We start from the raw sequence: 15,947 nt of genomic DNA on the forward strand, positions 1-15,947 counted from the left end.
AAAACATTCAGGGTGGGAGATCTGTCAGGGATTATATTTAAGGTACAGGACAATGTTGGAGAAAGAAAAAGCAATTATAATCTGCTCATAAGTGAAGCTGCGCTGGGCAGTCAGAGGAGATTCCTATTTATTAGAACAGTAAGTTCTGGAATAATATTTCAGGAAAGTAATGGGTTCAAAACTCTAGTTTATTTAAGATGAAACTTAAAATTCTACAGAGCATATTAGGACACTTCCTGTGATAGAAAGGGAAATCTGTTGCTGACACTAAGGCCAATCTGCTGCTATATCCTTATGAAAAGGTTCTAGCAACTGTGGGGAGAACAATGAGGAAGAGCAGAGGCTGGGAGAGCAGAAAGTCTGAGGATAAGGTTTGGACCAAGAGGACAATGAACAGAATTAGGCAGAGCTTTCAGCAGTTTCTCTCACAACAGATGCATATACAAAAGTGCCTACTATTGTGAGGGAATGAGAAGCTGTGTCCCTCCCAGTCTTCTCAGTTCATGCTTACAGCTTCCCAACATGTTCAGCCAGCTGCACAGCAGATTTTGCTGATGTTCCCTCATTCCTCAGTGGTGCCTTGCTCAATGAAATTTGGCTTGTATCCCTGAGCTAGCAGGGGAAGAGCTCACTTTCACAGATTTAATTCTTTCATTTCTAATGGGAATTGCAGGGCCTTTGTTATAGCTCTGGCACCAGTACCAAGCCCTTTGTTTATTTTGTGGTCTGTTGTTGTGGTGTTCAAAATGTTTGTGAAAACAGAGGCCCAGTAGAGCCTTGAATTTGTTTTAAAAATATGGTTTTGCTGATGTCCATGTTACTGGCTTTTAGAGGAGAGTAACCAAGGCTGTAAAAGGCAGGAAGAACATTCCATTTTTAGAATTTATCTGAGAGAGTGTGTATTATCTTTTGTACCTCCTGCAATACTTACCACCCCATCTTGGTGAACTGAAGGTCTGCTTGAAAATGCTGATAGGGTGAAGGGGTTCTCCTTTCTTTGAGCTTCAGCATTAGTGCACTTAGGAGGACCTTGCTGACTGTACTTTGGTTCCTAAGCTGTGCCTGACTGCTGTAACTCTTCCCATTCCTGTTCTGAAGACAACTGTTGATTCTTTTTCTCCCCAGCAAAGTTCAAGCTCGTGCAGCTTTCTCTGCCTATCTACGGCACGTTCAGCTCCGACTGGTGAAGGAGGCTGGCGAACAGATCCAGAATCCTGCCTGGGCTGCCAAAGAGGATGAGCAAATGGTAAGAAGCTTTGTGTTGGCCAGACTGAGAAGCCAAGTTGGAATCTACCTTGAGAGTTTTGAAGTCAGTTCCTATTCTTGCAAGTACAGAAGTCCAACTGAGATGATGGTTGTTCATCTTTGTATAGCTCCCAGCGCTGTATTTTTAATATACCAATGTGGTAGGACTGCTAACAGACCTCAGAGTAATGAGAGACAGCTCTTAATGACTAGACTCTGTTGACATTCAGGTTCCTCAGATCTCATGTTGAGATTTCTGAGCTTACCTGCTCTTGAATTCTTCTCTAGAAGATTCTTTGAGAGTACTTGTTAGGATCTGGTTTGTGCTGCTGCATTAAGCAAAGCCTTTGTCTATTCAAATAGAGCAGGTACCCAGTTAAGCTTTTTCTCTTATGTACTGTTATAATATATCCAGACATCTGTGTTTATGAATCTTACTTGCATTCTAGATAGAGGAAATTAAAGTAAAAGCCACTGAGAAGAGAAGGCAAAAGTGATAGACTTTTCAAGGCAGTATTTTGAAGTCCTGTGTTTGATATGTATGCATTTTAAAAAGCACAGCTATCCCGGATCCTTTCACAAACCTTCCTAAAAGAGCTTTGTACAGTAGGCTCTAGAGCTTTCTGCATATATTCTCACTGAGTGTGTGTTGCAGGGAAAATGTAGTTCAGAGATAAAATTGTGTGTCAAGAATAATCATTCAACTCAGTGGAAAATGTTACCTCTGCTCTTTCCAAGTGGAAATTAAAACGGGCTTTTTGAGAGTCACTTTGTCTGCTGTACTGTAAAGAATAATGTTTAAAATAACAGATCAAACCAGCCTGGAGTAATGGCAGTGAGAGGCGAGCTGTGAAATCCAATAGTTTGGCTGTGAGGCTGCTCATTTATGCATTAGCAGAGCTCCTAAGCAAAAGCAAATCCAGAGGCGAGACAGAAAGGGTTCAAAACACCCACAGGATGCATCTTGCCTTAGGATCTGCCTTGCCATATGTTTCCCCACCAGAGGTCAAACAGACATGGTGAGGGACTGGAATTACATGGCTGTAGATGTAGACGTCTAGTGCTATGGAGAGGATGTGGCAATAGCATATAGTTGAAAAATGATGAAATTGGGCTACCCACTGTAGTGGAGATATCTGACCAAGATCCCCTTTCCTGTGGTACTGCTGAGAGAGTTTTATGTCAGTGCACTTTCCACAGGCTGCCTTTAACACATTGCATGTGGGTTTTTGGAAACATTCTCCTAAGATCTGGACTTTACAGGTGTGTCACTGCATTTTGCTGATTGGTTATTTTTTCCTTTATCTGCTATGCTTTTGAGACAAACACTTCCTAAGTGTTCAAAATTCTGACCCACTTCAGGCAAGATACACCACTGTTTTTCTCCCCCACATTGGATTTATAGGGCTGTATTAAAAGTGCATATTGCAGAATGCCTTTGCCTGCCAGTTTCAGCTCATTTTCTCAGGACAATGTGTATAGTTCCTGCCAGTCCTTAGCTGCTGTAGTATTTCTATTCTCTTCTCCCCACACCTTGCAGACAGCACGTTGTTAGCTCCATCTCTTGCTTGCAGGACCTCATAATCCGCTTTCTGAAGCGAGCTGCCAGCAACCTGCGTCCGTCTCTGAGGCTGCTGCTCCCCAGCCGTCACGTCGGACTGACGGACAGGCGGCGCATCCTGGCTCGCCAGCTGGGCGAGTTCATCATCTGCTACAACAAGGTGACTTACACTTTTTGAAATGGGTTTTCTGGTTCCTCTTTTCTTCTTACAAACTGTTTTGTGCAGGCTGTTTCAAAGGCACTTTTCTGTTATTTACATGATCTGCTTGCAGCTGTACATCCAACAATGGTACTTTCTTGAAATTGTCAGATAGACAACGGTATTATTACATAATATATGCAGGCCAGTAGTTATGTGCATAAAAAGAAGTGGTGAAATGAAGTGGAATTTAACTGGCAGTGTGCTTTTTCTTAGCCTTGTCTTTGATTCTAATGCTTTGTAATGCCTCTTCCTACTTCTTATTTTTATGGGGCTTCTTTAAATATATTTTGTTTTATACAGAACGGCATGAAATATGTATTTTACGATTTACTTGCTATACTGAGGGACTGCTACATATCTGTAGTAATGTACTCTGCATGCTCAGTGTAAAGGAGTTGTGGGTCCTAATTTAAATAATTTTCACATCTTTAGATGTAGGTGGTGTTGTTCTTAGCATAGTGGTTTCAACCTAATCTTCCTCCTGCAAGGACAGCTTCCCCTTTCCTTTGCCCCCTAGCATTTCTTCAGTGTTAGAACAAGGGTAATTGAAATTCAGCTTTCAGGGCCAGCTGTGCAGAGGCCTTCAAGCTTCTACTCGTTAGGAGAGGATGTTCACTTACATTGCCTTGTCAGAACTGACATCTGGTAACTTGATCTGTCTAATCAGGGTTGGTATTGAACCAGGTCTGTTCCAGGGAGTGCCTTGTATGCCTAATGGTCACTGAAGTACTCTGTTAGGAGGAGCCACAAAGCACTTGAGTGGCTCTGTGGTGAGTAAAGAATGCAGCTGCTTTGGATATAATTTCCAGTCAAATTGTATTCAAACATTAGGATTTTCTGCTAACTCTTGAGTAAATTCACAAAATAAAGCTGTGTAGCTGGTAATAAATCAGTCCATAAACATATTTTCTCAGTCATAAAAAGTGAGAACATATCACTTGAGGTTTCAGGGCATATGTGTTTAATCCCTTGAGAAACTGTTAGGCTGTTGTGAGGCTTTTTGTTTTTGGATTCCAGCATACAGACTTCTTTCATTGGCTTGTAACTTCAGATTTAATATGAGTAGATTTAACATATTAAACGGCAAATTTAATACTTGCTGTTGTATATCAGCTATAATGACACAGAATAATACAGCTCCAGCAAATTAAGTCAAACCCATCACATATTATCCAGACATTTACTTAAGCAGTAAATGGTAAAGATGTCCCAAACTGGCTTTAACTTCCCTGTCTTGAATTATGTTTTAAAATATGTACCTGACCCTTTTTTCCTGGGAATGCTCAGGGTAACAGCGGGAAAAAATGAAGTGGAGGTCAAGTCTGGTCAGACAAAGTTTTTAAACTGGTACTGGTATTTCAGACAGGTCTGAAGGTTTTTCTAATGAACAGATATATTTGGATCAATCCAACCTCTAGTGCCAGCCTGTTCTACTGGTGTAAAATAGACCGTTTGTATCTGAAAATTTGCTCCTGTTTTCACCCACAAAGGCTTATCATTTATTCCAGTAGATTTCAATGTATAAGCACATTTGCCATAGGCTGTATTGTTTTACTTTCTTAGTCTTTGCTAAAGCAGTGGGGTTTTGGTATGTGTATAAGCCCTCAATTTGCTGCTTGACAGAAGAAATTAACTCAAGAGAACTACTAGTTTATAGTAGAAAATCTGTTGATTTTTCTACAGACATCCTTCAGTTTCTTTAAGATTAATTTTATACTTTCTTCCTTCTTCTATCTGTCTACTTCTGGGACAAATGCATTGATAAAAGCTGTTTGGAGGAGGTCTGTGGCAGGAACAACAAAATGGAGAGGGGACCCAATATCTGTAATGAATGATTTAAATTTTTTTTTCCCTTCCATACTTCCTTATGTTCTAGCAAAGAGCGTAGTTGAAGGAACAGCACGCATTTTTGAAGACTTGATCTTTTCTCAGCAAATCATTTGTGTCAGGTGGAGGAATGGACTTTAGTGTATGCTTAGGATGCTGTCTCTGGGGCTCTCTATATTTATTCATGTTGTTGCATGTAGCAATGTTCTTTTTTTCTTAGCTCCTATGGAATGGGGTTTTGTATTCCGGGAGCTGTAGCTATGCCATGGAACATAGAGACACTTACTGATACTGCTTCTTAACAGGAAACAGAGCTGATGGTTCAGAAACAATCAAAAAAGGAAGAGGAGGAGGGAGTGAATCCTCAAGATTTTCAGAACTTCATTGCCAGAGCAAGGTAGGAATAGATTTTATTCCCCTTAATAAATGATCTTTTAGCCTTGAAGCATTGTTCTAAAGATGATTTGATTGATCTAAAGCCTCTACATACCTTTATTAACTGTAAGACCTATTCCTGCTGAGGGACAGAGAGCTTGTCTTCTCTTGTCTCTTCCAGCAACCAAACACTTGTAACATCAGCATGTGGTGCATAGGGAAGAACATACAATAGATGTTTTGACCATTAAGTTAACTTCCCAAAGGACAGCAGTGGTTGCCCTGGCCTGTGTAAATTTCCAACTGCTGCTGCTTAATGGTTTCCTCTCCTGTGATGATGGACCAAATAAGGCAGTACTTCAGAAGGAGAGTGAAACTAGAACTGCTGCTCAGATGATCTGGAGCTGCTGTGGTTGAACAGTTGTCACAGCTCTGACTCAAGTTTCTGCCCTCAGAAACAAATCTCATGCTTGCTGCCTCTCTTCAGGAATTTTCCAGGTCTGGATTTTCTGAGATGAGCAAGGAAGGGAGTTAGGCCTCTCATTTGGCCTGCTAAGGCAGTTCAGTTCAAGCAGTTACTTTCACAATGGAAAAGCAGCATTTTCTATCAGTGCACTCTATCTGCTTTAAACTTTAAAAAGTCTGCTAAGAAGCATATTTTGAAAATAGTTGAGTATTCCTTAGGGCCTGTAGCATTGTATGAAGAACAATGGTATTATAACTATCTAACTGTGGAGAGGTCTGAAATTATTCAGTGAACCACAATTATGTTCTCAAACTCTCCAGTTCTTGAGGACAAAAAGCAATTCCTCTTGACTCCATTATTTGGTCAATATATGACATGCCTATATAGGCAAGAACCCCTGTCAATATCTGGACAGAGTTTACCTGCCTTTTCAATGTCCATCTTCTTTTTTCTGTGAAGATTATCGTCACTTCTTTTGTGTGACTGCTTTTTAAAGTGTTCTTTCTTTTTCTCTTTGGATAGCAGTAATAGTGAATGATTAGAAGTGGGTGGTAGCTGAGGCATCCTAAGTTCAGGTGGTTTCACAGTCTGTCTTGATACATTCTTATGAAAACAAGTATTTTACCTTTTGCTAATATAATTGATTGAGTCATTAGTGCAACAGATTTACAGGATTGCAGAAAAATCTTCAGATAAAGATGCCTGACTGCCATACACCATAGGATCTACTGCTCTTACTAGAAATGCATATTATGTGGGCCCAGGCTTTTGGGTCTCTGAACATTCTGGCCATGAAATATCTTCTGTGTCCATGGCAGGTAATTTTCCTTTTTGCAACAGAAATGAGAAGAGATAGCTGCATGGAACAGATCTGCAAATTCTTCTGTTTTGGTATTATTGGCTACCATGCCATCATGGCCTGATGCACAGTCTAGGCTGGGGCTGCAGTTTTTTGCTGGGTTGTGTGAGTGAGTGATATAGAATAGTTTGCCAATGATCAGACAATTTATAGGGATGATCTTTCTGCTTCTTATGAAGTATGAGGTGTGTTTGAAAACTCTGATATCTGACACTACTTGGCATGGTGCTTCAGACTTAAATCAGTGAGCAAGTCATTTGGACCCAAGTAAAGGGGATAGATTTCCACTTCAAGTGTTCATTCTGCAGCACAGTGAATGCAACAGTGGAGAAAATGGGTGATAAATGTTGCTTCTTAATTGAAATGGTCTTATTGACTCTCTAACTTTGATATCACGTGGATGTCATTGTGTTTAGTTGTATGCATGCTATGACCAGTGATTCTAAACATCCTCAATGCATTGTAAAAACACATACATACTGGTAAATTCATTAAAAAGCTTAAAGCACCTTTCCACATACAACTGCTCATTCTTGTATTTCCTTTTCACTTTTCCTCCCAGAATAGAAGTGAAGTTTGGATCTTCAGGGCATGCTGCAAACTTCAGTGTATCAGCTTTAGACGTGGTTTTTACCAAAGCTTAAGCTAGCTAATGCTAGTTACAATTGTGATATTCAGAGGATATTTTGAAAGATTCTAACTGCTGCTCTGCTACTTTATACTCCTGTGTTACGTTTTCTTGTAGTGTTGATGGCACTACACTACTTGCTTTGGTGTTTGCCATGCCACACAGCTACTTGCTGATGCTGAGGCAACACTATAAAGCAAAAGGAAAGCATTTTAGATACCAAACAACCAGAACTACAGCTTGCACAAGCTCTAATAAGAATGGCCAAGTAACTGATACTGGTTTGGGACCAATAGATGTTTAGGATATTGGGGCTGTCCCACTTTGTTCTTGTAAAGAAAATAAGAAACATAGGCAAGTTTTGTGAGTTTCCCAAAAATATTGACTGTTCTAGTTGTCCTGCAGTTTTGGCTAATTAACAAGCTTTTGCCTTCTTTCCCCTTCTCCCCCTACTGCTGAACAGAAACTACTAATGGTGACTATAAAACAGAGACTGAGCTGAATTCTCTCATGAGAAAATAGTTGCTCATTCTAAAGAGCACCTGCAGAAGATTGACAAATTTAGCTGCGAATGGAATCTCTCATGTTGAGCTAATCTCCCCAGATGTGTTCAAAGTATTCACTTGCTCTTTATTTATCCTGGGAAGGCTCCTGAATTTCCTACTGCATAAGAAAACAATATTTTAGTGGGAATCTCAGGTTTAACCAGGGCATGTTGCCTTCCTTTTGCTCTTACCCTGTAGAACTGAGCAAATCATTAGCTTGTCTAGTGTCACCTTTTTTTTCCCCCACTCCACTCTTCAGTTTCCTTATCGTTTATTGCCTTTGATTGTTACATGAATGCAGAAAAGCTGTGTCCTCACTCTACATCCATTCTTCTCTCCTTATTGCAGTGAAAGTGACCTGGAGGAAGTACTGACTTTTTACACGCAGAAAAACAAATCAGCAAGTGTCTTCCTAGGAACAAAATCCACAACCACAAAACACAGCAACAGCAGTCACCAGTTAGAGAAGCAGCCCCAAGGTGGTAAGTTTTGGAGGCAGTTCTGAGATGATGTTGTCCAGACAAATCTAGTTTAACTTATGTCTATGAAAAGAGAACAATCTCTCCACAATATTACTCAAGTTTTCTGAGGTTACGTATATTTTTGTTTTTTTTCTTCTTTTTAGCTCAGTCTTATGTGAAGACTAGAGTAGCTTCACTCCTGCCTTCTTTTCCTGAAGTGAAATAGGTTGAACTTAGACTGGTATTTATAAGGAGCTAGATATGGTAGTTCATGACTGAAATGAGAATGTGCAAACGAAGGCAATAAGAATTGAAATGAACAGAGAATCCTGAAAACAAAGTAAGGGATTAATGAAATCAAGATCTTAAATTTTACTGCCTGCAGTGAGTGTATCCATTGGAGGGCAGAGAGTGTATATTTGAGCCTAATTAGGCATTCTATGGTAGGAAGAGTGTGCTAGCCATATGTATCTAGTAGTCCATACTACTATACATGACAGCATAATTGTCATCAATGAAGTTCTGTGGTCTACAGGAAGTATTAGCAATAAAGTCAATCACAACAAGGGTAAATTCTGCAGCATTGTTCAAGTGATTTGCAATGTTCTACTTCCTAACTCCTTGATTTTGTTATAGAGCATCCTGAGATGGTGAAAAACATAAAAGGCGATCACTCCAAAAGTTCAGTTGCAGATTTGTCTGCAGAAGGAGCACTAAAAGGCTGTAAACCCAAAGAAGCTAAATCAAGCTGTAAGTGAACTGACTTAAATAATCACAAAAAAAAAAAAATTGACTTCATATACTCTTTTAAAGAAAGGTTGGAACCTTTGGGTTCAAACAGAGATACAAATGCCCAGTTTGTACTTTTAAACACAAGAGAAGATACTGTAGAGTGGGTAGTGGGAAAGAGTTAGCTGCCCCTCCCTGGGGGGGATGATCTAGATATGGCAGGCTTTGAAAGAAGATATTTATCATGTAGAGCCTCTTCTTGTCTCTGCTAGTAGATGAGGTCATTTTGGCTTCAGTGGGTCTGAGTGCAGGCATTTGATGTGTTGTTATTATCAAAGGACCTAAAAAGCAGATTTTCCTCATATAGTATGTTTATTATCTTTGTATAGTTCCAGAAGGACTCACCTTCTCCTTAAATGCCGAAGTGAAATTACCTCAGTGCAGCCCTCCTGGTGCTTCTTCCTCTGTTCCTGGTGCCACGCTGCAGAGAAGTACCAGTTCTTTGATGCCATCTCAGCCTGCAGCCTCTGAAAATCCAAAGGTGTCTGGTCAGCCTTCATTGCCGGCCCCTCCAGCTGGTCCCAGACTGATTCAGTCCCCACCCCCACTGCACTCCTTGCAGAGCACAGCTCCTGACAGCTCTTCTGTCCTCACAAACTCAGTGTCCACCTGAGACTTGTAGCCTTGCAGGGTTACATCGTCGTTCTGGTAACTACACCATTGGCCCATTCTCATCTTTTCAGAGAGCTGTTCAAATCTACAGCCAAAGATTGTCCCAAATACCCTCTGCAAAAATAGGTGAGTGCTCTGGGATTCATAATAACCTGCTAGTTCAGTACAGAGACTGTGTAATTTCTGTTGTGGAGTAGGTAGAAATTTTACATTTCCAGAATTGAGTCTTGTTGGATGGTGCTAAATTTCTTACAGAAAGCAGGAGTACAGGATGCAGCACTTGATAGGCAGATGCCCTTTTATTGACCAAATGAACAGGCAATCATACAATCATTTGGGTTCAAAAAGACCTTTCAGATCACCAGGTCAAACAATTGATGCTTCCAAGTCCAGCATTAACCAGATCCCTAAGAGCTCCATTTACTCCATGTCTTTTAAGTATCTTTGTGGTTTGTGACTCAGCCACTACCTAGCAGCCTGTTCCAGTGCTTGATAACCCTTTTTCCTAAAATTCAGTCTAAATCTTCCCTAGTACAACTTGAGGTCATTTCCTCTTGTCCTGTTGTTTGTTATTTGGGAGAGGAGGCTGACCCCTACCTCATAAAAACCTCTTTTCTGGTAGCTGTAGTGATAAAGTCTCCCCTCAGCCTTGTGCTTTGAACTCAGCCTTTGAACTTGTTCAAAAAGAGCTGTGAAATTAAGTATTGTATATTTTCTTTATTATGTTACTGAGCTCATCTATCTTTAGTGGGTTTAATGTTGTTTTCATTAGCAGAAGTCCTGTCTCAGTCTATGTGCTGTTCTTAGTACTCTGGTTGTCTATCAAACAGAGAAATATTGTAATGAAACTGCATAAGTGTTGAATACTTAAAGGTGTGTCAAGACCTCCAGAAAAGAAGGATCTGAATGAATCATTACAATATCTCATTCTCTAGGGTGTTTTAGCACTGCCATATCCAAGGGTATCCCAAAACCAAAATTTAGAGATCTATCATGCTGTCATAGTACTCACTTAAGCAATGCAGCTTTAGAGTGTAAAGAACCTGAAGCACAGTAGAAACAGTAGGAATTTGCATGCAGACTGTAGTCTATTGGGAAACTATTGGGAACCACACAGAGGCTAACAGCTGTGATTCCTGATAATACTAATTTTGTATTTTGATGGTATGTATTTGTTCTAGGTTGTGTGTCAGGGTCAGCACATGTTTGCTAGGGTTGCTGTATATATATATTGACAACCCCTCAAGCATTAAAATACATCTTACTTCCCAACTGAGTAGCTTACTTAAAGAGATCCATTTGTTTTTAAGGAAAAACTACAGTTTTAACTTGGGTAACAGCTGCCAACACCTCTGGAATTGGGTGCTATTAGATCCATTGTAATAAAGAGAATACGGGTTTGGAATTGCTAATTGTTCATTTGGGCAATACCCATGCAGAATATGTCTATTCTGTATTCTTCTTGGTGTCTTATCTGCTTTTGTGTGTCTGTGATCAGCAGGCTGAGGGTCTGACACCTTGCTCATGGAGCACATTGCAATGTTTGTTTGGTAGGTCTCCATCGCAGCTCCAGTGGGCCGTGCGTGGGCTCAGCCAGGATGCAGAAGGATGCAGAACACCCTGCCCAGGCCAAACGTCAGGGGCCCACTGTGGCAGCAGCAGAACTGCAGCAGCTGGCAGAAAAACAAGCAGCCTGCCAGCATTCCCCACCAAGCCACGTCAGTCTCATTACACAGCAGGTATGTAAGCACTGAAGTAGAGTCCCTGTGCAAGGGAGAAGTTCTGTGTGAGCACTAGGCTGGCTGAGATAGGCTGCATGCAGTAAATCTCATGAAAATTCATCTCTGTCCTGTTGTTTCAAAGTGTTTACAGCCACCAAAATTTTGATTTTTCTGTAAGTTGACAAGAATGTCTTAAAGTCATTTCATAGGAGAAAAGGCAGAGGATTACAAAATATGTTACAAAAAATGGAATCCGTGCTTTCTTACTAGATAATAAACCAAAGTCTTCTCAGATCTGTGCTTCCATGCAGTTTGCTTCCTTGTTCCTCCAGTGTGTCATCACAGTGTTGGCAATGAAAGTCTGCAGAATGGATTCTGATGTAAATTCTATATTTCAATAACACTGTAAAGACAGAATGAAATACTTACTAGCATGATAATCCTTTTGTCAAACATGGTGATTACATGATTGAGTTCTGGTAGCATTCCCCTTGGTTTCTTGTTTCATGTTGAATTATGTCCTAAATGCCTACACAGAAATATTTTTTTTGCTTTATAATATGCTATAGTTGAACTCATAAAGGTGTTCAAGTTGAGCATTTCTCAGTTAATTAAGATGCCAACTGCAGATTTTCTAGCATAGGCACTTTGCCTTGGACAGTAATTTTTTTTCTGTAACTTGCTGGAGACAGAGGATTTGAATGTCTTAGATTCTTGTATTTTGGAATTACTGTTTTAATGGTTATATTTTGCTGAGTTTTCTGAGGCGTGTTTAATAGTTGCAACAGCTGCTGGTATTTGCTTCTCTTTGCTTTTTTCAATTTTATTATTATGTTTAGATTTTGAATAACTAGTTATGCTATTGGAAATATATTTCAAAATGTGGGCTACATTTATAACTTTAGAAAGCTGAATAGATTTTTCTTTGCAGATAGGCTTTTAATTTTTAAAGGATATGTCAAATAATCAAGTCCCTTCTCGTTGATGGACTCAGGAGAGGCTGTGAGCACCGGCTGTACTGGTGATGCTGAGGTCTGCTCTAGCATAAGGCCAGATCCTATTTAGACAATTTGTTCTTGTCTAGTAATACTTAGAGCTATCAGTCTGGTTCTCAGGTGGTTTTAAGTGAAATATTGTCAGTAAAACTATTCAAAAACTTTGATGGTGAAACATTTTCATTCAGGAAATGCTGATTTGTTGAAAGCTAAATGTATGATGGAAACTACCTTCTTGGATAAAAGTTACTATCTAAACAGCTACTTGGGGGAAAAAAATTGAAATGTATCTATTTAATTTCAATCTTTCCAGAATAGAATTTTGAAAAATAAGTTCATAGACTTTCTTCCCTAAAATCATTCATTAGCCATTCTACTTCAACTTTGTTGTTTGTTAGGTCTGTCTAGAGAACCCAATGTGTCTTCTTGTAGCCATTTGTGTAGCTGCAAAAATGAAATTATTTTTAAACTCCTGTATTCCTACCATGGCTAGTTACTCCTAGATAAATTAGAAAGTATAAAAGGGGGAGTTAAGAGGGGAATTCAGAAAGATCTGCATGGGAAGGCCAGTGCAGTTTCCTGAGCACAGCTGTGTTGGGTGGCAAAGGAGCTGCTGGCAGCTGAAACCTGTTTAGCCAGCAGTCAGTCTCTGTGGGTATACTCAGGAGTGAAAGTGGCTGTGAAGTGCATGGGTAGCCTGGAAATGTACTGGCTGCAGTAAATGTGTCTGCATTGCTTTTGCTTCTGGGTTCTTCCAAGATACTTGCCCACAGAAGAGGTGGGAATTGGATAGTAGGAAAATGATGGTGCTAATTTGCTTTGCAACAAGCAAACAACAGACACTCAGCTCCTACACACTCCTGATTTTCTCACTCTGCTGTATTTTGTATTCAACTATGCAGTGTTTGCACAGACTTTGTTTCAGTAGTGAAATATAGAAACATGTGTTGGGTTATGTCTTTGTCATTTTCTGTCATCATGAAAAAGATCAGTGTAGAAAGGAATTCTTAAGCCAGTGAGAAGTTTAGAGCTGGAGTTCTATCTGACAAAGAGTTTCCTTCCTGAGCCTGTGTCCATTCAGTTTTAGACATCTGCTCTGTTCTGTGATTTTCCTGGCCATGTTTTTTAAATAATGCCTTTGGAAAGATGAAATCTGAATCTGAAGTTTGCTTAGTATGAAAATTTGGATTTAGTTGAGAATAGTTTTTAAGGCAATCTGTTTCTTCAGTACTGAATTTATGGCACATAGCAATTTCTAAACTGAGACCATTATTTTTAAGCACACTTGAAACAGTGATGTTTTGGAAGGTTCAGATGTAGCTGCGAGGCCCAGTGTACAATAACTAAAGCATGCAGTTACTACTTATGCTTTTTTTTTTGTTCACATGGACATATTTTGCTCTTCTGTCAGTCGTTAAAGAGTCATTCTGATTATTTTTTGATCCAGCCTGGATTTTAAATCCTATCTTGCAAGAAGGGCCCAGGGGTTTTGTGAGAAGACAGGGCTGCCAAGACAACAAGGGCAGTAAGAGGTATCAGCATACAATAAAACACAATAGTAGGGCAGCAAGGCTTGGGCTTTTGTTGAGGGACCTGGAACCAGGATATCTGACTTTGAACTGCTAGGCATGGATGTAGGTTGGAAGCAGGGGCATTGAGTAAATAGAAGTGCAGGAATTGCAGAGTAGGCTGGCAGTTTGGAAAGTGATTTGCAGAACAACAGGTACTGTTGAAGCTACCTGGGTGTGCTACATGGTTTTAGATTTGGGCAGACCAGGATTTGGCCTGAACCAGGGAGGGGGAATGCAAGGACAGATGAGACAGAAAAACAGGTGGGAGAGGATTTAGTAAACACCTGGAGAGAACTGGGAAGTCAAAGACTATTGGTATGAGATGAAAGAGGGGAAGGCTTGAGATGGGAGTGTTTGTGGGTTCTGGGTTATGAAACTGATTGCTTTAGGACAGGAAAATTAAGGGATGGAAAACTGAGAGGAGAGAGAAAGGGCTCATATCAGGATCACTTAATTAAACAGGGCACTACTTTCCTATCCATTTCTAGACAGGAAACTCTGAATTATTTTCCCCCTTTTCACTTCTGTAAAACCACTTTAAAACACTTGAAATATGATAGTATTTTTTAAAAAGCAGTCTTAAATAAATTGGCATGAAGATTAGAACATTACTTATCTAATAATAAAAATAGTACATTTGTTTAAAGCCATTCCAGAAACTTGGAGTTAGTCTACCTTGCTGGAAAGTACCTGGCTGGTATGAAAAGGACTTGATATATAGATTTAATTATGTTTCATGATAAGATTAGGACCATTGATTTGGAGGAGGTATATGAAAGAGTGACTTGAAAATACTGGTGTTGCTGTGGACTGTATTTTTGCGGGGTTTTTGGTTGGTGTGTTTTGGGTTTTTTTCCCCCAAGGGCAAGAACTTCTATGTGAGAGTTGAATGCATTGGTTCCCTGTGTTGTACCAAGCTGTGTCTTGTAGGCTGGGGTGCTCTGAATACATACCTCCTTCCAAGAGCAGCTGAGAAGCTTGTTTTCCATTCCTGTTTTTGTGAGAATTGCTTCTGGTATCCATACAGTAGTGTGGGTCTCTGGGGTTCCCAAGAATGTAGCCTCAGCAGCTGTGCTTGGAATGGTGTCATTCTGGTTGGGAATCCACCTCTGTCCCTCTCCAGTCCCTGCTGTTCTTCACTGTTTTCTACCCATGCCCAAAGCACCTGTTTTGTGTTTCCTCTTTTAAACTCTTGTTTTCTAGCCTCTGTTTTAAATTAGTTTATTGTTGAGGTTTTTTTTATTGATATAATTTTATTGATATTATTGATACTACTTTATTATTTATTACTAAAATACTAATGTCCAAAGGGAAAATTTTAAGTATCTGATGAACTTTGAAAAAGATGTTTAAGATCTGTTCTCTGAAGAAGACAAGATTTTTGTGTTTACATCAGCTTTCTCTTTTGTCGGACCTTTTCATTCTCTTCTGCAAGATCAGAAAGGAACTTCACGCTGATAGTCATAACATATACAATTCTTAGCATATAGCATATGAGAGATGGAGATGTAGGAAGGTAAAGCCTTACTGATGTGCAGTTTTTTTCTGTTGTACTCAGTTTTTAGTCCTCACAGACAGTCACACAAAGTGTGTAGGTACACTTTGCCTTTCATTAAGTTGTGTATTTCTACTATTTCTATTTTTTGTCTAATAAAAAGCTCATTTTGAGATCATGACAGCAGTGGGAGTTAGGTACCTCTATCCATACTGTACATTTCAGACACTGCCTGATTTTTGCAGTATGTGCAGTCTAACTATAGTTACTCTACAGCATCCAAAAATAGAAGGATGTGCCTCTCATTAGCTACCCAATGTGTCTGGGAGCAAGCAACAGAGATCTCTATGGTAAATGTGCCTTTGAGGGTCCAGCATTAACCTGGTAAGGCAGGGGCTGAGTAGGCTAATAAGGAGGTATCTGATCTCCAATGGCCATAAGAAAGTGAGTAATCTATTATGTCCTATCTATTAGAGTTCTTTGAACTGAGAAAAACAGCACTCAGTTTAGCTTGTTCATATTCAAACTTCCAAAAAGGTTTTTGACAAGCTTTCATCAAGTACTGTTAAGATGGACAGGTGTCTGTAGGATGATA

At 39.8% G+C, this 15,947-nt stretch overlaps 1 protein-coding gene across 1 annotated transcript in view; it reads left to right on the plus strand.

Annotated features, from left to right (window-relative positions):
• The window catches only part of TTLL5 (tubulin tyrosine ligase like 5), a 123,628-nt gene that overhangs the window by 47,177 nt on the left and 60,504 nt on the right, over window positions 1-15,947 (plus strand). Inside the window, 8 exon segments of the mRNA XM_036384352.2 lie at window positions 1,126-1,246; window positions 2,820-2,966; window positions 5,141-5,232; window positions 8,057-8,190; window positions 8,806-8,919; window positions 9,288-9,568; window positions 9,570-9,696; window positions 11,125-11,309. Coding sequence (XP_036240245.1) covers window positions 1,126-1,246; window positions 2,820-2,966; window positions 5,141-5,232; window positions 8,057-8,190; window positions 8,806-8,919; window positions 9,288-9,568; window positions 9,570-9,696; window positions 11,125-11,309 — 1,201 coding nt within the window.

Source organism: Molothrus ater, chromosome 6 (genome assembly GCF_012460135.2).
Source record: "Molothrus ater isolate BHLD 08-10-18 breed brown headed cowbird chromosome 6, BPBGC_Mater_1.1, whole genome shotgun sequence".
Classification (NCBI taxonomy): domain Eukaryota; kingdom Metazoa; phylum Chordata; class Aves; order Passeriformes; family Icteridae; genus Molothrus; species Molothrus ater.